Consider the following 25,999-nt stretch of genomic DNA (forward strand, 5'->3'; position numbering starts at 1 on the left):
GGTTCATCTGCCACTGTCTAGAGAGGGGTATTGGATCAATTGACTGACAAGACCCTGCTCCCCCCTGTGCTCGATCTAGCTGGCCACTAGATTGACACAGACTCTGGACTGGTAACTATATCATCTGGCAGAACTGTGTATACATGATGTTTTGTGTGTGTGTTTGTGTGTGTGTGTATGTTTTTGAAAAGCATATGCAACCGTTGTATTCTCAATAAATGCGGCGTACTGCCTTTTCCCCCATAAAAGATCTTGTGTGCTTCGTTTAAGCATACCACACCTACTATCTCATATGTCCTTGTGCACCTGACACCCTCTCCCCAACCCCTGTCCTGCCCCAAGCCCCCCATTCAGCCCCCCCAACTTCCTCACAGAACCTGCGTCCAGGATCCCCATGCCTTAACCCAGACCAGAGCCAGCCCCAAGACTGCATCCCAGAGCCTGCTCCCTGACCCCTACCTGCACCCACATTCCCTCCCAGAGCCTGCAACTAAGCCCCTCCAGGCCCCCACCCTTCACTCCTCCTGCACCCAAACTCCTTCCCAGAGACTTAGGTGGGGATGGAGGTGGTAAGAGTTGGAGTGGGGGAGGGCTGTGGTCTCTGGGCATTGTGGGCACCACTAAAATTTCTGCAAACCTGCTGCCCCTGGAGGGAAGTGCAGGTGTTGGGGTGAAGGTGGCAAATGCAGGGGTTAGGAGGGAGGAGGGGCAAGGGACAGGAGTTACTGGGCACAGGATGGGGGCTGCAGGAACTAGGGTTGCCCTGGGGGCCAAAGGCGATGGGGGCACCATGGGAAGGTCAGGGGCACCCAAAGACAGGTTCGGCCAGGGCATCATTTTCGCTAAGGCCAGCCCTGCATTGGGGATTAAGCTATACTGAAGTCAACACCTTTTTATCCGTATAACTGCGCCCACCGCTAGTTGCTGTACCGCTTTAGCTAGCTCGGTTTCTAAGCCAGCATCGTTACAGCTCTGTAGACCCGTGTGCATTCCCCCTCCCGCCCGGGCAGCCTTATCTCAGAGCAGCAGCGGTGGAGGGGCGCAGGCAGCTCAGGGCCCGACATCCCACGCCCTCTCCCCTCCCGCCGTGATTCACAGCCATCCCGGTTACGTGTGTGCGGAGAATCGAAACTTAGCCACGGCTCATGGCATAAAAGAGGCGGCCCGCCCTCCGCCCCGGCCGGCCAGTAGCTGTTCCCGGGAGCTCCTCCCGCTGGTGTCGCCTCCTGCCCAGGTAGGGTCTGCAGAGCGGAGTGTCTCCTGCCTTCTCAAGTGCCTCTCGGCGGCGCGGAACAGGCAGCTCGGAGCACAACAGCCCGTGGCAGAAGGGGACTGCGATGCTCTCCCTTTTCTGGAGCGCTAGCAGGAACTCCGTACGGGCGGGAGGGGCAGGGAGGGGCTCCGGGCTGGGACTGAGTGAGGGGCATGAGCAGGTTGGGTGGGAGAGGAGACTCCCCGTGGCTGCCACGGTGAAAGACGGGTCTCCTGGGTCCAGGGCGCCCAGAACTGGCAATAAGATAGACTGAAGAAGAGGGGATCTTTGGGTGGCTGGGTGGCTGGAGATGTTTGCAAGGCCTGCCAAAACTCTTGGGCTGTGTCTAGACTGGCCAGTTTTTCCAGAAAATCAGCCACTTTTCCGGAAAAACTTGCCAGCTGTCTACACTGGCCACTTGAATTTCCGCAAAAGCACTGACGATCTTATGTAAGATTGTCAGCGTTCTTGCAGAAATACTATGCTGCTCCTGTTCGGGCAAAAGTCCTTTTGCGCAAAACTTTTGCGCAAAAGGGCCAGTGTAGATAGCCCAGATTTGTCTTCCGCAAAAAAACCCCGATTGCAAAAATGGCGATCGGGGCTTTTTTGCAGAAAAGCGCGTCTAGATTGGCACGGACGCTTTTCCGTAAAAAGTGCTTTTGCGCAAAAGCATCAGTGCCAATCTAGACACTCTGTTCCGAAAATGCTTTTAAAGGAAAACTTTTCCATTTAAAGCATTTCCGGAAAATCATGCCAGTCTAGATGTAGCCTTACATTTTTACTGTCTAAAAGCCTCAGCCAATTTCCTATGGGCGGAACAGGTTATTTTCAGTCATATCTTTAGGGAACAGCCCTTAGGCTGCGTCTACACAGTAAGCTTAATCTCAAAATAAACTACATAACTTCAGCTATGCTAATTGCATAGCTGAAGTTGAAATAGCAATCTTAAACAAAGGATGTGTTTACACAGCAAGGCTTAACTCTGAAATAAGCTACGCCAATTGAGCTATGTCAATTGCTTAGCTTATTTCGAAATAGCTTATTTCAAAATTGGGAGCATGTACACCGCACTTATTTCAAAATAGAGCACTCTGCCCCTGACTTCCCTTACTTGTCATACAACGAGGGTATAGGAGTCAGAGTAAGAAGTCCTCCAGCTTGACAGTATTTTGAAATAACTGCCTGCTGTGTAGAAGTGGATTACGTTATTTTGAAATAAGACTAGTTATTTCAAAATAATGTTGCTGTGTAGACATACCCAAATATAGAAAATGTGGTCCAAGTGTTAACATCTGTTGGGGCTAAAAATCATCGGTATCTCTATTTTCTTTTTTCCATCCTACATTCTGTTCTTGCAGGATTCAAAGAATCTCGACTTTCAGTTTATAGGAAGCAGAAAAAAAGTAAATTCTTCATTTGATATTCTGAGTTGCATCCACATATGACACCAATATTATATTCTTGCACTGTAATATATTATATTCTGGACTTAAAATGGTGGCATTACTGTTTCTCTGGATTATGGTGGTTCATTTGAAGTCACAAGCTGGAGAGTTTTTGGCAAATATCTTAAGGAACTTAAGAATTTCAGAGATTTATTTTTCATTGAAAAAAGACTGCAACTTGGGAAAGTTAAACAATACAATGAATTAGCTCTTCAGAAATGGAGATAACTCAAAGTCTAAGGTCCCTAAAGCAAATTACTCTGAAGTTCCTCTCTTTTTCACTAATTGACATCTAATGGTATGTCTACACTACAGAGTTTCTTTTTTTCGGAAAAACAACTGTTTTTCCAAAAAAAGTTCATTTACGTCCACATTGCAATTGCGTTTTTTTGAGAAGAAAATTGAAAGAATAGAGGGGTATTTCTGACATTGGTAAACCCCTTTCTATGAGGAAGAAGCCTTTTTCCAAAAGAGCCCTTTCAGAAAAAGGTGTGTGTGGACAGGGAAGAGGGAGTTCTTTTGAGAGAAGAGGAAAGAGGAAAAAGCACAGGTGCCCTGGTGGCCATTCCATACATAGTAATCACAGCTAACATGAGAGAGAGCGTCCATTCAGTGCGGACACTATCTTTCAAAAAAGCAGATTGCTTTTTCGATGTGCTTTGGCAGTGTAGATGCTCTCTTTTGGAAGAAGTTTTTTCAGAAGATCTCTTTAGGGAAAGTTTCTTCCAAAAGAAGCCTTCAGTCTAGACATAGACTAAGTGTCCATCATAAAACTACTACATAACTGGCAGATCAAGGGAAAGATTTTCAGGACTGGAATAACTGGGATAGAATAATGAAGCAGGAGAAGTAAAATGAAAAATAGGGCCCCAACGAGCTCTGTAACTTGGTGGAATCATGAGAATTTTAAAAAAGAAGTGTTCTAAAATCAAAATTTTTAAAATCACTTCCAAGAAGAGACATTGTTAGCTGCTGTTTCAGTATCTGTTACACAAGATTTCACAGGAGCTTGCAACATTGCCTGATGAGTAATTTTCTTTATTTCCAAATCATGGTTTGATTAGTAAACAAATAACATAATTAAGAGACAGTTATATCTGCAGACAGCTATCCTGAATATATGTTGATTCATGCTACATGATCAGATGTAGGCATAGCATTACGGGTAAGTAGTATGAGGATTTGATGGAAATTTTATGCTGTCTTTTTTTTAGTGGAACTGTATAGTTATTGAACACAAGTGTGCAATAATGTATTCGTTATCTATAAAATAACTCTTGTGGTTTAATTATCTAGGTTTTTATAATGTATACATCCCTTCCTTTAATAATACTGTATATTATTTTCTTATGTTTAATATGTGAAGGAGATGAGTAAATATTGTTGGCTTGGACTCATCACATTTTACTGTCTTCTTCCAAAATGTCCAATGATTTTATAGAAATTTATGAAGTTAATAGGGCCCATAATCTTTCCCTTTACAGAGAAATGTATGTTTCCTAAAAGGAGTTTTGAAGACTAACAGCAGATCTAATAAGCATATGTAAGTTGAAGACCGACAGTGTCAGGAATCAGAATAAAGCTATCATGGCTTCTGCAGGGACTGATTTCAGTGATGATTTCAGTGACGATGACGGTGATGTCACAGACTATTGCCTTGAAAAAAAATCTGTGTCTTTTGAACATCAAGTAGAAAATAAAGGTGGCTTCAGTGACTTTTCAAATGTGTTTTTCTGGGAAAAGGAGATACAGCAGATATCAAGGGCCAGCGATGACAGCAGACATGACAGCTATGATTTCAGAAATCCAGGTGAGTAGAAACTTTCATTTTTGTTCGTGACCATATTGCTAGCTCACGTGGTTTCAACAGGAAGCTTCATTTAAGATTTCATTATTTTCAGAGATGAACACTCATCTTGCAGTTCTGTGGTTATTTCTCCAAATTAGACTAGACAGCGTGACCCTGGGTTGTTTCTTAACATAAAATCTAAGTTCAGAAGTATGTTTATTTGACAAAACTCTGTATTTGTTTTTAGCAGAGGCAAAATGTAAAACCAGAATTTTTAAATGTGATGGGAATCAGTTTGAAGCAAAAGAGTATTAAATCCTCTGTCAGTTCTTTGGAAATTTATCATAATGTTTTTCTTCTAATAATTATACCTTTATTGAAGCAGAATGGAAACCAGCTTCCACTCTGACACTCATTTTGGGTGGGATAAATTATGGTAGGATAAATAAATTATGTCATTCATTTGACACTAATATGATGTATAGAATACAAGGCTCAGGTTCAAGAATGATTATTTTAATCAAATACTTCAAGTTTTGGTTAGGTGGTAATAAAGATCTGAGGGAATCTTTCAGATTAATGGCTAATTCAAATATAAAATCTTTACAAACAGATCTTGATTCTTGGGTTTGGCCAAGCTGTATGCCACCACTGTACTTTCCCAAACCCAATGTACGGTGTAGCTTGATCTAAGATTATGTTAAATTCTAATTACCCACCTTTAGGATTAACAGGTTCTCTGTCCCAGGATCAGGCCCAGTATTCAATTATACTATGATTGGGAACCCTGTTGTGCATGGTTGTAACACTCACAATATAGAAACTTTTGTATATTTACAATACAGGCAGTCCCCGAGTTACACAGATCCGACTTACGTCGGATCCGCAGTTACGAACGGGCTTTTCTCGCCCCGGAGGACGGGAGCAGCGGGACGCCCAGATGTGCCGCGATCCGCCGCCCCCGTCCTCCGGGGCGAGAAAAGCTGCTCCCCGTCTCCCTGGTCTGACCAGCAGACCAGAGAGATGGGGAGCAAAGCCTCGGAGCATGCCAGCAGTAGGACAGCCGCGACACGCCTGGACTGTCCCGCTGCCCGCGTGCTCTGCGGCTTTGCTCTGCGTCTCCCAGGTCAGCAGACCAGGGAGACGGAGCAAAGCCGTGGAGGACTTGAGCGGTCCCGCCACCCCTGTCTCCCTGGTCTGCTGGGGGGGGGAGGGTGCAGCTAGTGCCCTCCCCCAGCAGACCAGGCTTTTCTTGCCTACCCCTGGGGTAGAGCAGCTGGGGGCTGCCGGGTTGGTCCCGCAGCGCCGCTCCGGACCAACCCGGCAGCACCCCAGCTGCTCTGCCCCAGGCGTCCTGATTCAGCCACTGCTGGTCAGTTTCAGCAGCAGCTGACTTGGGGACGCTTGGGGCAGAGCAGCTGGGGTGCTGCTGGGTTGCTCCAGTAGCGCGGCTCCTCGGCGCTACTGGAGCAACCCAGCAGCACCCAGCTGCTCTGCCCCAAGCGTCCCCAAGTCAGCTGCTGCTGAAACTGACCAGCGGCTGACTACAGGAAGCCAGAAGGCAGAGTTGCTCTGCCCTAGGCTTCCTGGAATCAGCCGCTGATCAGTTTCAGCAGCAGCTGACTTGGGGACGCCTGGGTTTCTTAAGTGGAATCTGTATGTAAGTCAGAACTGGCGTCCAGATTCAGCCTCGGTTGAAACTGATCAGTTTCAGCAGTGGCTGACGCCAGTTCTGACTTACATACAGATTCAACTTAAGAACAAACCTACAGTCCCTATCTTGTACGTAACCCGGGGACTGCCTGTATTTACAGTTTATTAATAAGGTTGGCACAGTCACAAACACCTCAATTTCATAAGACAGGGGAATGTGCTTTCATATTTCCTTATCATATACTTACATCATTCCTTCTAGAACAATCTTAGGTGTTAGCCCATCATCTTTCTCAATACCTTCACCTTCCCCATCATCACCAGGGGCCATCATTCTGGCCTTTCCAAGGACTATATCTTCTCCTCCCTCTCTCCCTGGGCTGGGGTCCCACTTTTATACCAAGTGACGCTGACGATAACATGTTTTATGCATATTCAGTAGGGGGTGTTACTAATTCTGAAGTGTTCTTTTCCTATTGGTCAATATATCATTGCTCTTAACTTATGATCATATACGTCAAATCGTTGCCATGGGTCTTTGTGGTTATCTATCGCAACCTGTGTCCTAATTGCTTAACTCAGCCTGAGCCAATTATTTGGGACTTATATTTAATAATACATCTGCTGAGTCGGAGGGTATTGTTCCTGCCATCCTGTGTGGGTGAAAGGTCCAGATCTAAGTTCCCCTTTTTCAGGCCCAGGAAACAATAAATAAGTTAGGACCGGTATCTGGGTGAGACTGTGTCCCAACCACGGGAGTCTGCAAACCTTAGCTCCAGCTGAACTTGCAAACACCCTGTTGCAGCATGGACAAAAAAGATAAAATATAACCCCATATTACTTGACCTGTACTGTGAGCTTATGTATGTTCTCTCATTCAAGTATAAGCCTGTCCTTTAATTGATTGTAATGCAGACATGGCACTCACTGGAAAGTGCATTCAGAGGCTTTACCATTTGTTATAGTCTAGAGCAGGAGCCGCTGCACTGCAAGGGAACCCGACTCACCAGGCAGCCTAGGACAGAGCTGTACTGTACCTAGATGGGTTAATGGCAAAGCCGTCCCCCAAGGAGTTGAGTGCTGCTGTGTTAGTATTAGCGGCCTTCACAAACTTGGGCAGACATAAGGCCTAGTGTATTACACCTGAACCCAAACATCAGTCAAGCTAACACAAAGGGCCTGTGGGAATGTTGAGAGCAGCTTTTGAAGTTTTCTTGCATTAGAGTTTTTAACTATTACCAAATTAATATAAATTAACAAAACATATTATTAGCATGATAGGAAAGTAACTTGATAGGCTACACCGGTTTCATTCATGATGTCAGTTAGATCAGCCTCATGTCCATCTGAGGATCATTTATCATTGTCCTCTCTGGCCATGCCTGATTTTGCTATTGGCACACTCACAATGTACCCCCATATGATGGCTTTATGTCATGCCACATCCACAATAGATGTATCTTCAGATGCTGTATTAGTCCAGCTTTATGGTCCCTTTTGCCGCTGAAGGATAAAATTATGAATTATGGTGGGATAAATAAATTATGTCATTCATTTGACACTAATATGATGTGTAGAATACAAGGCTCAGGTTCAAGAATGATTATTCTTGATACATCTGTTCATGCTGAAATTTTTTATGCTGGTTGCCTTCATCAAATTGAATTCTTTAAAGTTTCACTAAAAACAGTACAATCATTCAGAGAATGAACTTATGGAAAATATGTTGTTTTCACATGTTAAAATCATTCTTATAATACCTTGTTTTATAAATCAGGGGAGGAGGAGGTGGGGAAATGAAGAAAAGCTGGAAGGGAAGGGGGAAGGGGCAGAAACTAGCTGTGCAGGAATGGGCCAGAGATGGATAGTTAGGTGAGAAGCAAGAAGCAGAGACAGATTGTGGGGAATATAGAGTAGGGGCACTTGTGCAGGGACTGGCAGGGCAAATAGAGAAAGAAGAGTCTTTGCCCACTAGAGCCCTCTCCACTCAAGATTCTTGAGTTGCTACATTTCTCTGCTCTCAGCAAATAGCTGTGAAATCCACTAGCAAAGTATGTATGTTATTCCCATCTAGTGGCTCGGACTGATCTGCTCTACATTGAAAATACAGTAAACTTCTGATAATACGGCAACTTTAGGACCCAGGGGGTGCCGGATTATCAATTATGCCGGACTATCAGAAGGGGGGGCTATGAGGGGTCTGGGGTGGGGTGGGGGGATGCTACCCCAGACCCCCTCATAGCCCTCCCTTCTGATAGTCCGGCTCTGCCCCAGGAGTCCCCGATTCAGCCGCTGCTGGTCAGTTTCAGCAGCGGCTGAATCAGGATGCCTGCAGCAGAGCAGCTAGGGTGCTGCTGGGTTGGTCTGGTAGCGCCGACCCTTGGCGCCGTGAGACCAACCCGTCAGCACCCCAGCTGCTCTTGGGGACGCCTGGGGCAGAGCAGCTGTGGTGCTGACGGGTTGGTCCCACAGCGCCGCTCCTCGGCGCTACTGGACCAACCCAGCAGCACCCTAGCTGCTCTGCCCCAGGTGTCCCCAAGTCAGCCACTGCTGATACTGATCAGCGGCTGACTCCAGAAAGCCAGAGGCAGAGCTGCTTTGCCCCGGGCTTTCTGGAGTCAGCCCTGGTCAGTTTCAGCAGCGGCTGAATCAGGACGCCTGGGCCAGAGCAGCTGGAAGGCTGCTGGGTTGGTCCCACAGCGCCGAGGAGCGGCGCTACTGGACCAACCCAGCAGCACCCCAGCTGCTCTGCCCCAGGTGTCTCCAAGTCAGCTGCTGCTGAAACTTATCAGCGGCTGATTCCAGAAAGCCAGAGGCAGAGCTGCTCTGCCCCGGGCTTCCTGGAGTCAGCCCTGGTCAGTTTCAGCAGCGGCTGAATCGGGATGCCTGGGACAGAGAAGCTGGGGTGCTGCTCGGTTGGTCTGGTAGCGGCAAACCTCGGCGCTGCGGGGACCAACCCAGCAGCACCCCAGCTGCTCTGGCCCAGGTGTACCCAAGTCAGCTGCTGCTGAAACTGACCAGCGGCTGATTCCAGGAAGCTGGGGCAGAGCAGCTGGGGACAGCTGGGGTGCTGCTGGGTTAGTCCCGCAGCCCCGAGGGGCAGCGCTACTGGACCTACCCGGCAGCACTCCAGCTGTTCTGCCCCCTGCTTCCCGGATTCAGCGCTGGTCAGTTTTAGCAGCGGCTGAATTGGGGAAGCTGGGGGCAGAGCAGCTCCAATGGTCCGGCTGCCCGGAGCACTTCTGGGTTCCTGATGGTGCCGGACCATCAGGAGTGCCGGACTGTCAGATGCCGGACCATCGGAGTTTTACTGTAGAAGCCTAAAACTGCTCAATCACTGAATTAACTCAAGTGGTAAAGGTCTGTGCTGTATACCTAAAGGTCCCAGCTTTTCTGGTGACCTATGACCCATCAATTTGTTTCTATATGATGACATTTCTAGTTTTTCAGGTTCCTCTTAAATTTAGGAGATAACATTTATGAACATTTACATTTAAAGAACATTAAGGCTGCAAAATTGAGCATGCAAGACATAGGAAATGCCAGAATTAAGGCTGCCCCCAGTACATATGCATTATGGTACAGTCATTACTTACATGATTACATGCTAGTTTTTGCATGAGAAATTTTTGCACTTCCTAACTTCTGAGTTCTTGATTTGTAATTATAATGCTTTTTTAACATGTTTTTTCATGTAATACAATGGAATGAGAAAGTGATTGGATATAGGCTGACTGATAACATAAGTCTTGTGACTGATTGCTAAGCAAATGTTTTATCAATATTTTAGAACTAAACAAACATAGGGGAATGATGGAGAAGATATCTGACTTAATTTTGAATGACATACCAAGAGCTGAGTAAGTATGGCTGCAATTATTTGAACTAAAAAAAAAAAGAAAAAATCCAAGAGAAATTGTCTGTCTGGAGAAGAATTTCAGTAAGACTCAGATGATAGTAGTGCTACTGCACATGCTATTAGCCAGGATGGGCATGGCCAGAGGTGAAAATTGGGCAGGGAACCCCAGTGTACCACTCCAGTAAGAAAGGGGACGGCATGACTGGGAGTGTTCTGCAACAAGTGGTGGTGTGGCATGCATTCCATCGGCTTCTGGGGCTTTCATTCTTGTCCCTCTAGGTCACGTTAAGCAGCTCACATGTGGGCTCTGGTGGGACCCAGTCTGTTCATGTCCCAGTCTGTTCTGCTGCCCTTCTCACCATGATTTGATGATGAGATGAAAACATTTTGGCATTATAAAGGAAAAGGTATCATTACTATTGTGATAGACAGTTCAAATAGGGTCCCTTTGAAGATTAAATTTATCTCATTGAGTACACATGGTTCATAATCATAATTTTGGAGCCTGTTTATTCAAAAAAACCATGTAAACTGTATATTCATTCAGGGTATGTCTACACTACATGCCTCTGTCAACAGAGCCATGTGGATGAGCTTTGTAGACATAGCAAAATGAAGTGGCAATTTAAATAATCGCGCTTCATTTATATCAAAATGGCTGCTGCGCTGTGCCTATCAGCTGTTTGTCGGCTCAGCGTGGTAATCTGGATGCTCGACGGTCGACATCAAAAGCCTTTGTTGACCGCCTTGGTAAACCTCATCCCATGAGGCATAATGGGGCAGTTGACAAAGGCTTTTGATGTTGACCGCCGAGCGTCCAGACTACCGTGCTGAGCCGACAAACAGCTGATTGGCACAGCGCGGCAGCCATTTTTATGTAAATGAAATGGCGATTATTTAATCGCCGCTTCATTTTGCTATGTCTACGAAGCTCATCTACATGGCTCCATCAACGGAACCGTGTAGTGTAAGCATACCCTCAGATCCTGTATTTTCATATGAAATAGGCATCTTTACTTTCAGTTATGTTTTTGGAATGAAACTGTACTTGTTTTTCCAGCAAATATTGGCTAGGTGTAAGTGGTTTATGTGATTCGCTTTGCTAAGTTATATTCCACACTCTTTATCTATTTACTTTTATGTGACTCACACAGTTGGAAATCTCCTGGAAAATTCCTAGGGCTGATACTGACATTTTCTGCTCATCACAATTGCATAAGCTTCATAGAAAATTCATAACATAGGCTATGTCTACACTACAAACAAAAGTCTGAAAAAGATATGCAAATTGTGAACCGAAATTTGTGTATCTTTTTCCGCTTTTCTTCCAAAAGAGGCTTTTCCAACATTTTGCCCATCTACACGGGCCCAAATGTTGGAAAAAAACCCCTCTTTCAGAACATCCCTTCTTCCTCATAAAATGAGATTTACAGGGATGCCGAAAAAACATGTCTGCTTTTTCAAAAAATTTTTTGGAAAACCAGATGCGTTCCTTGGACGTGGCAGAGCTTTTCCGGGATGCCTCTGGTATCCTGGAAAAGCTCTGCAGTCTAGACGTACTATATACACATTCCTTATAGCAGCCAATAAAGATGTTGTTGTAAATATAATTGGAAATAACATGGCAACAGTTTTTCACTGAGTTACTGATCTTTCTTTTTCTCATAGGCTGGGTCTACTCTGGGCCACTTATTCCGGAAAATCAGCCGCTTTTCCGGAATAAGCTGCGAGCTGTCTACACTGGCCCTTGAATTTCCGGAAAGCAACGACGCTCTACTGTACAAAATCAGCCGCTATTCCGGAAAAGCTACGCTGCTCCCGCTCGGGCATAAGTCCTTATTCCGGAACACTGTTCCGGAAAAGGGCCAGTGTAGACATCCCTGTAGTCTTTTCCAGAAAAAAGCCCCGATCGCAAAAATGACGATCGGGGCTCTTTTCCGGAAAAGTGCATCTACATTGGCCACAGATGCTTTTCCGGAAAAAGGGCTTTTCCGGAAAAGCAGCCTGCCAACGTAGACGCTCTTTTTCCGGAAATACTTATAACGAAAACTATTCTGTTTTAAGCATTTCCGGAAATTCATGCCAGTATAGACACAGCCATAGAGAACTGGATCACTAAGTTTGTTTAAGTTTTTTTTTTTAACTGATCTTTTTTACATTTACTCAAGCACATAGTGTTGGTTCCATTAATTGTTGTTAAATTGTACTGTTTTGTTGCCATATGTATTCTTTGTTCCAGGTATGTCAGCTTACTCAATGATTATGTTGAGTCTGAGTTTTTTTTGATTGACGGAGATTCATTGTTCATCACTTGCATAAGTGAACAGACATTACTGCCAGGACAGAACCTGCACTTCTTTTACCTGGTAGAACGCTTTCTAAAGGATTTAACATCAAAAGGAGCAAAATATGTTATTGTTTTCTTCAAGGTAACAAATGTATACATTTTGCAATGAAATAGTTGAATTTTTTCACTAGAGAAAACTGTTAATTCATAATACATTAAGTATTTTTTAACCAATAAGACATTTAAAGGCTAAGTTCAGAACTTTAGCTAGTATCTCCCCTTCTTTCTTTTGTACAGCTTAGATTTTATTATGAAGCTAGAAAAATTACAGTATTGTAAAATTAAAGCTTATATATCATATTGACTTGCTCACATAGGCCCTAGCAATTTGCCTCCTGCCCCCAAAATATTATAAAATCATGCGTACATAATAGTATCAGATTAGATTAAGGTACCCTTCCAACTCTGAATCTGTAATTCATTTCTTTAATATCAGTATGGAAATTGATGAACGTCATATCCTCTTTTTCTTGCATCCATGCAAAGAAATTAAAAGCTTCAACTAGTCTAATTTTACTTAAATATCGTATATCCGTTTATGCGATAGAGCAAGCACAATTCTAAAGTAAATTAAAAGGGATATTTAAAAGAGATAAATTAAATTAAAATATTGATCTAGAATGGCTACTGGCTAATGCTGCATGGCAAGTTCTATGTTTTTAAACCTAATTTATGTACATTTTGGGATTATGTTGAGTCTCTACCTATGTATTGGTGTTGTATTAATGTTAATAAAGACAAAGGATCCAATTCTTGAATCTGAGAAGTGGTTTCCACTATTTTCCCTGATGTAAAGCAGATTTAAGATCTATCATTCAGGCTGGTGGAGGATTTCCCAAGCATGGGGTTGCTCTAGTATAGAGGCTCTCAATCTTTCAAGTCTACTGCATCCCTTTGAGGAGTCTGATTTGCCCTAAGTTTCATTTTACTTAAAAACTACTTGATTACAGACAAAGATATAAAAATCGGACATAAAAATTCAAAAGTGTCACAATGCACTATTATTGAAAAATTGCTGACTTTCTCATTTCTACCATATAAAATACATCAATCGGAATATAAATATTGTACTTACATATGATTGTACAATATATTGAGAAGCAAAAATGAGTAACTGAATGAAATTTTAGTTTGTACTGACTTTGCTAGTCATTTTTATGTAGCCTGTTGTAAAACTAGGCAGATATATAGGTGAAAATATCCTGTCTGAAAACCACTCCTCTTGTGGCCCCTATTCTAGCATCTACATCTGACCTATTGTGCAGGGAGTGTGTGATCAAGCAGTCCTTACACTCCAGTGATTCCCAGAACAACTCTGGCATGTGTGGTTCCAGTTTGAGGAACTGGCCCAAAAGATTTACACGTAAAGCCTCAGTTGTACCAGTTGCTCACTTGGCACGGCCAAGAATCTGGCCCACAAGCTATTTCTTTGACTCTGTACGTCAGCAGACTCTTTAAATGTGTCCTTATGTTGTCTAATTATGATCTGACCTTGCCAATGCTTATTCACCCAAGCAGCCTTCCTGACATATACAGCTCTCAGTGGCAATGCTGTAAATCCAGAGTAACTACATAGCTGTACTTAAATGAATGAAGATTCTATGAATTTACACCAATGTAAGTGAGGGCATGACTGATCCAATAAGACTATCTGAGTAGCTACAGGATTAAGCTATCAATTTAAATTATTTGTAAGTTATTATTAAAGTTATATAATGTAAAGTGTTATTTTCAGGTCTTGTTAATTCAAAATAATAGCTTCAAAGCAGATACTATGAAGATGTACTTGCAAAGTACGTCATTACTAAGAATGAATATGTTTATTCTCTAGTTACAGCTAATTGAAATTGTTAATCTCTATAAAACATAACAGAATTTAACTTCATTTTTTTGCAGGATGCAGAACATACATATTTCGGGCATCCCACTCTCTTGTCTCTACGTACTTCATTGATTCTCCATCTTCAGCACAATACTGACGCTGTCATTCATACTGAATTTTCCAACTTTTTAGAAAAGAAGTGGCAAGATTTCTTGGAAGAATGCTACCCTTATTTTATAATAATCTCTGATGATGGACTGACTGAACTACAGACAGGCTTTCTCAATTTCTTTATCATTCATGCCTTGTCAAAAAGAATCAATGTTGTCCTTACTTCTGGACAAGAATCAGATGTTATCAGAGTTTATGGATATCATATCCATGGCTTACACAAGCACAAGGAATTTTTCTCTCAGGTAAACAATAAATGAAAACTTTACTGATATTTAACAGAGAAATGTAATATTTAAGAGATGTAGTAGATCTTGCCTGAAAATGACTGAGACCTAATGACTTGTTTATATTAAAACAATATAATGAAAACATGATTTAGAGATAGACTGTAAACTCTGGGAGAGAGACTAAGTTGAGCTTGCACACAGAGCATGGCATTAAATAAATATCAGAGGAGAAATGACTGTTTTGAAAGACCTAAAAAAGTCATAATATTCAAATAGCATGTACATTAAAAAATAAAATGGCTGAATTTACAAAATAAACTTGATTTTAAAAAATAACCAATATATATATATATATATATATTTAAGCATCAAGTAGAAATTCAGCATGCTTTCCAAAGACTGGTTAAAGATTTGGAGGAATCCAGTACAGCAGCATTACTTTCTCTAACTGGACATTCAAGCATGAAGGATATGGAAAAAGAGGTATTTCATTTTATTACTTTAGTCAAAAATTTGAAAGAATTTGTACTAAAATCCTCCATTAGTTTTAGTTTGTAATGAAGACATATAATTTTGGAAAACATCCTAGCAGCATTATAATTTGAAAAAAAAGGTGAAAAATTGAAAACTAAAAATCCACTGTGAGAGTTCCACTTTAAAAATTTAAACAGTAAGGTATAAAAATGCACATAGTTATATTCAGCAATAGTTCTAAGTAGATCCCCTTATTAGCTTCAAAATTAAATGTATTTTATACCTTCAAATTTGTCCTATTCTAAAATTATAATATGCTATATTAGTACAATAGTTGTAATACAATATGTTGTATTGCTTTTATTTTTTTTTAACTAAAAAATCTCAGCTCACCCCAGCATCCCCAGTTGACTGTAGGCTCCATGCAGTGCTGCCATTTTGAAATACCACGGGGAGCACAAGGCCAGAGGGGAACTGCTCGAGTCCCCTGCTAGCCCCGTGCTCCCCACAGTGCTTTCACCTTTGAAGTTTAGTGATAGTCCTGTGGCTGTTGCTACACTTCAAAGGTGGAGGCACCCTTATCGAATAATTGTATAGTCGATGCAAATTGCATCAACTATTTGATTAGCCAATTAGCCCTTAGTTGGGATGTGTAATTTGTATAATATCGCTCTCAATACTGCAAGATGTTGGCAAATCATCCTTCACCTCTACAGGGAGGTATCATTGTCATTTCTTTAGGCCTCCAACTAAATATTTCACTCGTGATTTTGTCTCTTGTTGGCTTCTTTTGCCTGTTATATTTTTAAAAGAGAAAAAAACCTCTTCTTCTAAAATCCTCTTCAAATTTTTAATTATATATTTCATAATACCAGGTTTCTAACACGTTATCCCAGCTCAAGTATGATTGTCCAGAAGTATCTGATATTCGACACATTGTCTGCATTGTCACATGTGCACTGGATTTGAGAATGTGCAGTAGGTTACAAAAGAAACACCGGGATACCATATCAAAAGAGGTAGGATTTCAGATAGCACAAACTTTTGCTTTTTTTCCTTTTCCTTACCTCACATTGACAGAGGTAAGCATTTTCCCTATGGCATATGTTCCCTGTGCTATAATATAAACTATTGTTACAAAATATTTCTACATAAAAGCCTGTAGTAGAACACAAATCATTTCCAGAAAACAGCAACTGACATACATAGTAATAAATATCACTGGGGGTATTTCAAATACAGAACTAGAAAGTTTTGCTCTATGCAGGATGTGGAGGTCTGCACCATTACATATACCTTTTAAAAGATTTAATGGAATGAACAAATGTACTAAATGTTACCAAATCTCACAATTTTATCATGACTCTCGCAATATATGGTTTTTCACTTAAAGTCCCAACTTTTGAAGTTAAGTGTTTACAAGAGCTTCCTTTCAATGCAAAGTGAATTTCTAACCCTTATGGTTACAAAGAAAAATTTAAACATGAGACCAAAGTGCAGCCTGACGGCTCCAAAACTAGAAAGCAAACAAGAAGAACCCAATATTTACTACAGGCAGTCCCCGGGTTACGTACAAGATAGGGACTGTAGGTTTGTTCTTAAGTTGAATTTGTATGTAAGTCGGAACTGGCTCCAGATTCAGCCGCTGCTGAAACTGATCAGGGGCTGACTACAGGAAGCCCTAGACAGAGTTGCTCTGCCCCCGGCTTCCTGGAATCAGCCGCTGATCAGTTTCAACAGCGGCTGAATCTGGACTCCTGGGACAGAACAGCTGGGGCGCTGCCGGGTAGGTCCCCGCAGGACCAACCCGGCAGCACCCCAGCTGCTCTACCCCAGGCATCCCGCAACAAAAGCCTGGTCTGCTGGGGGGGGGGTGCACTAGCTGCACCCCCCCCCCAGCAGACCAGGGAGACCCGAGCAAAGCCGTGGAGGCGCAGAGGTCCCGCCGCCTCTGCGGCTTTGCTCCTGTCTCCCTGCTGTGCTGGGGGAGTCCCCCCCAGCACAGCAGAGAGACCCGAGCAAAACCGCACAGGCGGCGGGACCCCGCTGCCCGTGCGGCTTTGCTCCTTTGCCCCGGAGCAAAGCCACACAGGCGGCGGGGTCCCCCGCCTCTGCGGCTTTGCTCCTGTCTCCCTGCTTTGCCCCAGAGCAAAGCCGCACAGGCGGTGGGGTCCCCCGCCTCTGCGGCTTTGCTCCGGGGCAAAGGAGCAAAGCTGCACGGGCAGCGGGGTCCGCCGCCTGTGCGGCTTTGCTTGGGTCTCCCTGCTGTGCTGGGGAGTCCCCCCTAGCACACCAGGGAGACCCGGAGCAGCTTTTCTCGCCCTGGAGGACGCGGTGGCGGGACCACTGCGCTCTGGGCGGTCCCGCTGCCCGTGAGCTCCGGGGCGAGAAAAGCCCCGTTCGTAAGTGTGGATCCGATGTAAGTCAGATCCGCGTAAGTCGGGGACTGCCTGTAGTATTTAAAAATCTCAAAAAACTTCAGCCATTCTCATGGGTTTTTTTGGTGTGGAGGTAATTTTTGAATATTTGGGTTAATAGTACTATTACCCAGAACACTATATATCACAGACCATTCATGGCAACCTTAACTGTACTCCAGTGTGTACATCTGGGGTAAGAGGTTCTGAATGTCTGACATTCTCATAGGGGCAGAGTTAAGTTAATGATGTGTAATTTATTGTATGTACTAGTTATGCAATTGGTGAAGTCATTGTCTTCTGGTACAGGAGTAGGGAGATAGTTTTCTTGATTTTTAATGTTCTTGCTTGTGTGAAGTATGTTATGGGTAGACCCACCTTTACTTACATATAATGTGGTCTTTTACATACCCACCTTTAAGAAGTACCTGCAAGGTTGTTACAAGGAGAGAGAAAAATTCTCCTTAATTTCTGGGAATAAGACAAGAAGCAGTAAGTTTAAATTGCAGTAAGGGAGGTTTAGGTTGGACATTAGGACAAAAATCCTAACTGTCAGAGTGGTTAAGCACCGGAATAAATTGCTTTTGGAGATTGTGGAATCTCTGTTATTGTAGGTTTTTAAGAGCAAGTTAAACAAACACGTGTCAGGGATGGTCTAGATCAGGGGTTCCCAACCCTTTTGGTCTCAGTACCCCCTTTGCTTTTAGTAAACCTTCCCATTCCCCCCTATTCAATATGAAAGGAAATAAATTCTAGACTCTAGAATCCACAACTTTTTTCACTAACACTACTACTTTTGGAATATTTCAATTAGGATAGTCTAGTTATTTACCACATATTCCCTGTACCCTATTGACAAGCTTCTCGTACCTCCTGGGGGTACACGTACCCCAAGTTGGGAACCCCTGGTCTAGATGGTGCTTAGTTGTGTTGTCAGTGCAGGGGACTGGACTTGATGACCTCTTAAGGTTCATTCCAGTACTATGATTCTGTGATTCTGTGTATTGTCCAAAGCTATAGAGGTGGCCTTGAATTTTGCACTTACTTTTTTTCAGACACAAATAATTAGATACAGTGTTGTAAAAGCAAAATAATTGGGGATTAACCTCATTCATGAGTGTAGCTACTTGATCATGCCTATAGCTGAAGTCAGAATGAATGCATTCACAAAATCAGCTAGTCTAAAAGAGCAATTCTACACGTTTGTAATTATGTCTGTCAAATAGCAGATGCAAAATGGAAGATCAGACTGAAGTGCTTTTCAAAATATGATTTGCAAAATAGGTTGCATGTAGGCATGATACTTTTTTATTTGTATTTATACAGGAGAAGAGTAGGGAAACACCACCAAAAGAAGCAGAAGACCTAATCAGGATGTATTGCCTCAGTGTGGCTTTTCTTTTCCATGTACCTCTTTCACAACGAGCTCGGGTTAGATTAATCAGTAACCACTGGAGTAAACAAGCTTCCACATTTATACAAATGGTAGGCATTGCATTTTTCATTATTTGTACTTTTAGCTCTTAAATATTAACAAAAGACACAAGGAGTGGGATTCTTGAAGGGACTTACGTCTGAATGTCACAAAGCTTAACTTTTAGGTGCCTAGAAAGCACAGAAACACCACCGAGATCCATAAAGCTGAGTTATGTATTAGAATTCCAGTACCATAAATGGAGGGAGATAGGAGTTTAAGAATGTGATCCACAAAAGCCAACATGCTAGGTAAGGAGACATGATAGATGTGGATGAGAGTTGTGTATGCTAAGACCTGCCCCTCTGTCAAAGATCCGTACCTACGTCCAGGCTGCAGGGAAGTACCCATCTTTGTTTACTGATCCCTGAAAGGAAAACTGCTGTTTGGAATCAGGCAACTTAGGTGCCTCAGCCATTTATTGAGGAACTGAATTAGGAGCCTATGTCAAGCCACACAAAATGGTGGAAGGGAGTAAGAGGACACCTTATAATTTTCAACCAAGGAATGAGAACACTTTCCTAGGATGTGGGAGACACAGGTTCAGTTCTCCCCATGCTGCCAAGTGCAGATAAAGGCTTTGAACTAGGATTTCCCACTACTCGTGTAAGTGCTCTAACCCCTGATTCATGGGTTATTTGGAGGAGCCCTTCCTCATTCTCTCCTGTTGAAGCTGTTCCATGATGGACAAATAATTTAAGAGTGATTGAAGCAGAGAGAGTGATCCCAGAGTCTCTCACCCTCCAAGTGGGGGTTTCTTTCCTAATGTTCTGCTTTATACTTACTTTTCGTATAAGCAGACTAAGTACATGGATTTGTTTAACAGCTATTCAGACCTAGGTACGGGGGTGTCCACCAAAAATTTAATTCTGCCTGGGTTGGAGGGGAGGGGTGTGTCCAGCGGCCATGAAATGCTGTGGAGGATTCCAGGGGCTGTTTTAAAAACTTCCCCCAGGCTCCCCTGCAGCATGGGTGGACACTTCTGGTTCGTTTCCTGAGTGGGAGGGAAGGGAACCCCCTGAATCTCTTTCCTGCATGGGGGAGGACATAGCGGGCCAGCTTCTCCCAGACTCTTCACAGGGTGGCCACATGCTTCCAGCAGTGCCGCTTTAACATTTAAGGTGTGTGGGGAAGGGAGGAATCCCTTGCAGGAGTGGGATGGAAGGCAAACTCCCACCCAGACACTTCCCTGCATAGGGTGTCTTTAGGGATGAAGGGGTGGCCACAACTGGGCAAGGAAAAGCAAACTCAACCATCACACTAAAATTTGAAATAAAAAAAAAGAACATCACACCATGTCAAGAGGGGTTTTTAATTGGATTTTTCTACATGTGTGTGGTTTTTTTTTTTTGCTTCTCACTTCTGTGTAGCCCCCAACTGATATCTCTGTGGGTTAGTGGCACCTGACCCAAAAGGTTCCCTCCCCCTGATTCAGACCTTTATGATCATAAAAAAATTAATGATGGGTAATTTAAGAAAAAGGACAAACTTAAAAAACAATGAATATTTTAGCAGCATCTTAAAGACTAACAAAACATGTAGATGGTATCATGAGCTTACATGGGTACAAAAAGTGCATTTCTCATCTGAAACTGGAGCCAAAGTCTTCAGGCGAGACCCCAAAAAGGTTTTCCTTGCTTTGAGTACCTGACACAGATGGTAATTTTATGTATTCATCCTATTTACTTTTTTACCTTTTAGCATAAAGTTTGTGAATTTTTTCTTCTAAAACACTTGACAACTGAAAATCTACGGAAAGTGGGTTTCACTCACTTGCCTGATTTAAGTGATGATCTTTTGTGGAAGAATGTTGCATATTACTATGAAGTAGAAAATAAGCAAGGTACTACATTCATATTTGGTTCTTCACATATTTGTTTTTCAACATAATCTAATTTTTAATCTAACAATAAAACAGTTCATGTAATATTACTGTAATTAATATTAGATTATGACATTAGTCATATGCTTCAGAATTCCTCCTTTGCTTCTTCCTCATTCCTGGGGTAGATGAGTACATGGGATAGAAGCTCACTATTGCCTATAACAGCAGTAAATTACTGTTCTTATCCCTATTCCCAGATTTCTCTACTGATTCAGCAACTCCTGCAAGCACATGATGGTTGTAGTCATGATTCCACAATTCCCCTCCCCTTCTTCTATACTCTCTTCCTGCCTGGTTCAGGGAAGGAATAACTGGGCAAGCAGTCCTGCTTGCTTCTAAATGCTTGAACACAAGGCTTGGGAGTGCAAGGCATGTGTGGTGTTATTCTGTAGGGTTACGTTTATACAGCAGTGTTATTTTGGAATAACTAACGTTATTCCGAAATAACATAGTCCATGTCTACACTACAAGCCATTATTTTGACATAATGTCAAAATAAAATTGAGCTGGAGGACTTCTTACTCCAACTCCTGTAATCCTCATTTTATGGGGAGTAAGGGAAGTCAGAGGAAGAGTGCTCTTTCTTGGACTTCTTGCTGTATAGACAGTACCAAAAGCTGAAATAAGCTATTTCAACCTAAGCTACGCAATTGACGTACCTCAAGTTGCGTAACTTATTTCGGCTTTAGTCCTGCTGTGTAGATATGCTCTAACAAACATAACTTTTTTGCCACTTCAATGTTGTGTCTTGTACTGAATTTTCAAAAGTCCTCAATTCTGTCACTGATACTGCAGTGTGCAAAAAATTAAAGAAATCATGTTTTTAAGAAAATATTGTATAGAAAAATATTTGTTTTCGCTCTACATTACTTCTTAGGCTTAAACTTGGATATGGGAGAAAAAATTAAGAAAGAGTATGAGTATATGTGGAGTGTCATATCAAAACTAGCTGGAAATGATGATGGAAACTCTTTGCCTCTGAGGAGAACGTCTACATCTTTTCTTGAAAAGAGAGCTTCACCAGCTAGAGGTACTATAGTAGCAATCTTCAAAAGTTACACTATGCTTTTATTTTAACTCATGATTTTAAAACTGTATTTATTAAGGCTTTGTTCAACTGAAGATATATGGTTCCTCCATGAACAAAACAGTCTGCTTAATCTGGTGACATATTTGGAAGAAATCTTACTGCTTAGTGGAAACAACAATCTTTTAAAATATTGAGTTGACCAAGCTCTTGCATGTATTTAATCAGAGACATAATTGGAACTGGTATGGAGGCTTATATATATATAGCTGGGAAAATACTTAAAAAGTTGATTGGGATTTTAAAATGAAAATTATGACTCTATTCACACCCTTTTGGAGCTCCTGTCTCACAAATGTCAGTCATGTAGACAGTTGTGTCTGTGAAAATGGTGATTTCAAAGAAAGTGAATTCTGAATTAGGAAAGAAATAATCACACAAGAACACTATTTTAAGAGCTAGGCCAATTCAGTTAGTGGGACAAAACCTCATATGACCCTGTATTCAAACAAAATCAACTAACATATCTAATCATCCTGGATATTCACAATGACCTGTCCCTAATTAAATAAATTACATGTTCAGTTCTATATATTCAAGAAAATTGCAGGACGAATGCAAACTCTTCATGAAGAGAAGTAGTAGTAAAATATGTCAAATTGTCTTTAGCTAGTTATTTACTTACTTCGACATTCATTCTGTCAGGAAACTGAAGCTGGAGAAATAGTTCTGAGTGTTTTGCAATTGGGAGACACATTGAGGATCACTGTAGTAAAGCCTTGTCTTCACTGCTAAAAAAAAAGGCATGTATCTTACTTCTGTAGAACAATGCATATTAATCATGTATGGGTTAAACATAGTGAAAATAAAGTACCTTAGTTTACTAGGTGAGAGAAAGGGGAGATGTAGTGCTGACCTCACCTGATCTCTTGCAGTTCTTCCCAGCCCATTTCTATGATTGTATTACTCTAGTTTATGTTCCTATAAAAACTAATGTGACTTGTCTTCACTGTTTCTTCCTTGGGATAGCTCACTCACATTAGTTATCCTGAGGTAAGAAATGCCTTTTTCTTTTTTAAAGCAGTGAAGTTAAGGCCTAAGTAGCACAAAGACACAAGGGCTGCGTCTAGACTGGCATGATTTTCCACAAATGCTTTTAACGGAAAAGTTTTTCTGTTAAAAGCATTTGTGGAAAAGAGCGTCTAGATTGGCACAGACGCCTTTGCGCAAAAGCACTTTTTGCAGAAAAGTGTCCGTGCCAATCTAGACATGGTTTTGCGCAAGAAAGCCCCAATCGCCATTTTCACGATCGGGGCTTTTTTGCACAAAACAATACCGCGTTGTCTACACTGGCCCTTTTGCGCAAAAGCATTTGCGCAAGAGGGCTTTTGCCCGAACGGGAGCAGCATAGTATTTCCGCAAGAACACTGACAATCTTACATGAGATCGTCAGCGTTCTTGCGCAAATTCAAGCGGCCAGTGTAGACAGCTGGCAAGTTTTTCCGCAAAAGCAACTGCTTTTGCAGAAAAACTTGCCAGTCTAGACGCAGCCTTGGTGGACAGAAGAAAAAGAAAAACCTAAAAACAACAACTAGTCTAGTAGCCCCTTAAAGACTAACACAAAATGTAGATGGTATCATGAGCTTTCATGGGCAAAACCCACTTCTTCAGATGACTGGAATATTAGAAGTCCAGATCCAAGAATAAGTAAGGGAAGAGAGTGGGGGGAGGAAGAAGGGAAAAAAGGAGGGGGGAGAGAGACTGTGAGTAAATAGTTCAAATAGTTACAAGAGGCTGATAAGAACAATTAGCACCTCCATTGTTTGGTTGGTTGGTTAAGTCATTAGGATGTGGAAGATAGAGTGCGAGTAAGCTGATGTCCCTGTTCATTCCAGTTGCAAAAGAATTAAATTTGTAAATTAAGTTAAGTTCCAATCCTTCCCTGTGTATTTGGCTTGTGGAATTGGCCTGAAATGACACGGTGACTTGGAGATCCAATAATGAGTATCTGGGCAGATTAAAGTGTTCTCCAACAGGTTTCTGTGTATTGCCTTTTCAGATATCTGATTTGTGTCCATTAATTCTTTCCTGTAGAGACTGTCTAGTTTGGCCAATATACATGGCAATGGGGCATTGTTGGCATTTGATGGCATAGATCACATTAGTGGATGTGCAGTTAAATGAGCCTCTGATTTGGTGGCTGATGTGGTTGGGTCCAGGGATGAAATCGCTAGTGTAGATGTGTGGGCAGAGTTGACACCAGGGCTGATTGCAAGGGTGGGTTCCTGGATGGTTATAATGGAGGTGCATTGCGTAGTTACTGGAAAGAATTTGTTTGAGGTTAGGAGGTTGTCTGTAGGCAAGGATTGGCCTTTCCCCTAAGGTCTCTGAGGGTATGTCTACACTACAGCACTAATTCGAACTAACTTAATTCGAATTAGTTAATTGGAACTAAGCTAATTCAAACTAGTACATCTAGACCTAAAAACTAGTTCGAATTAGCATTTTTCTAATTCGAACTAGCATGTCCACATTGAGTGGACCCTGAACCAGGGTTAAGGATGGCCGGAAGCAGTGCCGGCAGGGCATGAGATTAGGACTTAGAGCGTGGAGCTGCTGCCTCAGGCTAGCCGAGGGCTGTGCTTAAAGGGACCCGACCCCCAACCCGGACAGACAGTTCTCAGGGGTTCCCTGCTCGCTTGTCTAACTCGATGAGGGACAGCAAACAGTCCTGGCTTGGAGTGCCCTGAGTGCCCACACTCGGCACATCACAGCACTCGGCCGTCAGCCTGGCTGCATTTGCCGCAGGCTGCCATCTGGGGAGGGAGGTCAATCGGGGGGCTGCAGGAGAGCTTCACAGACTCAAGGAGCCCACAGACCCACCACAGTCCTCCCCATCGGGTGCTCGTACTCCATTCCTCCCTCACCTCCTTCCACTTACCCCTCTCTAACCCCCCTTCCTGATGTACAAAATAAAGGACAAATGTGTTCAAAAATGGAATCTGTCTTTATTGAACAAAACTGGGGGAGACTGGGAAAAGGAGGTGGGAGAGGGGAAGAGAGAGGCTGGGAGAGGGGAGGGCAACTACAATGATCAGGGGTTGGGAACAGGTCCCATATGAAGAGAGGCTAAAGAGACTGGGACTTCTCAGCTTAGAAAAGAGGAGACGGAGGGGAAACAGGATAGAGGTCTCTAAAAGCAGGAGTTGGGTGGAGAGGGTGCATACAGAAAAGTTCTTCGTTAGTTCCCATAAAGAAGGACTAGAGGACACCAAAGGAAAGGAATGGGTAGCAGGCTTCAGAGTAGTAACAGAAAGTTGTTCTTCACAAAGCAAAGAGTCAACCTGTGGAACTCCTTGCTGCAGGAGGCTGTGACGGCTAGAATTAGAACAGAGTTTAAAGGGAAGTGAGATCAAGTCATGGAGGTTGGGTCCATGGAGTGGTATTAGCCAGGGGGTAGGAGTGGTGTCCCTGCCCAAGGTTTGTGGAAGGCTGGAGAGGGATGGCATGAGACAAATGGCTTGGTCACTGTCTTCGGTCCATCCCCTCCAGGGTCCCTAGGATTGGCTGCTGTCGGCAGACAGGCTACTGGGCTAGATGGACCTTTGGTCTGACCCAGGATGGCCATTGTAAGCTCAGGGCTCAGGGTCGGGGGTCTCAGTGGACCCTCTTGATTTTCATGTACACCTGCTCCTGGGTGGCCAGGCTGGCAGCTCGCCTGTCCTAGACGGCAACTTTCCTGTGCCTAGTGCGGAGGTTGTGGATGAGGTCCATGATGTCTGCTCTAGACCAGGCTGGCGCCCGCCTCTTGCAGACCTGGGCAGGCTCCCGGGAGCGCCAGCCTGGTCCCGGGAAGAGGCGGAGGGCTGGGTGGCAGTGGGTGGCTGGCTTGAGCTGTGCCAGGTGCAGGGTCTGCTGGCTGGGTGCTGGCAGGCTTGCACCTGGCACGGGCACCGTAGCCAGCCTGTGCCCCTTTAAGGGCTCCGGAGCCGGGAGGGGGGCATACGAGTTTCCCTGGTGGTGCCCAGAGTGGCCACCAGGGAAAGCTGGGGAGGGCTAGCCTCCCACTAGTTCGAATTAAGTGGCTACACAGCCCTTAATTCAAACTACTTAATTCGAACTAGGCGTTAGTCCTCGTGGAATGAGGTTTACCT

The 25,999-nt window shown here is 43.2% G+C and overlaps 1 protein-coding gene across 2 annotated transcripts in view; it reads left to right on the forward strand.

The window, feature by feature from the left end:
- Nucleotides 1-1,085: 1,085 nt before the first annotated feature.
- DDX60 (DExD/H-box helicase 60) overlaps nucleotides 1,086-25,999 on the forward strand; it is an 83,106-nt gene continuing 58,192 nt past the window's right edge. The window contains exons 1-10 of one of the 2 annotated variants that reach the window (XM_075930185.2): nucleotides 1,086-1,234; nucleotides 4,182-4,507; nucleotides 9,930-9,999; nucleotides 12,238-12,427; nucleotides 14,242-14,583; nucleotides 14,935-15,051; nucleotides 15,918-16,061; nucleotides 18,786-18,944; nucleotides 20,635-20,776; nucleotides 21,696-21,848. In XM_075930185.2, coding sequence (XP_075786300.2) covers nucleotides 4,285-4,507; nucleotides 9,930-9,999; nucleotides 12,238-12,427; nucleotides 14,242-14,583; nucleotides 14,935-15,051; nucleotides 15,918-16,061; nucleotides 18,786-18,944; nucleotides 20,635-20,776; nucleotides 21,696-21,848 — 1,540 coding nt within the window. In that variant the 5' untranslated portion in view covers nucleotides 1,086-1,234; nucleotides 4,182-4,284. The remainder of the gene's footprint in view (nucleotides 1,235-4,181; nucleotides 4,508-9,929; nucleotides 10,000-12,237; nucleotides 12,428-14,241; nucleotides 14,584-14,934; nucleotides 15,052-15,917; nucleotides 16,062-18,785; nucleotides 18,945-20,634; nucleotides 20,777-21,695; nucleotides 21,849-25,999) is intronic. The other variant, XM_089777934.1, reaches the window with a different exon arrangement.

The sequence above is a fragment of the Pelodiscus sinensis genome, chromosome 4 (genome assembly GCF_052426305.1).
Source record: "Pelodiscus sinensis isolate ZL-2025 chromosome 4, ASM5242630v1, whole genome shotgun sequence".
Taxonomy (NCBI): domain Eukaryota; kingdom Metazoa; phylum Chordata; order Testudines; family Trionychidae; genus Pelodiscus; species Pelodiscus sinensis.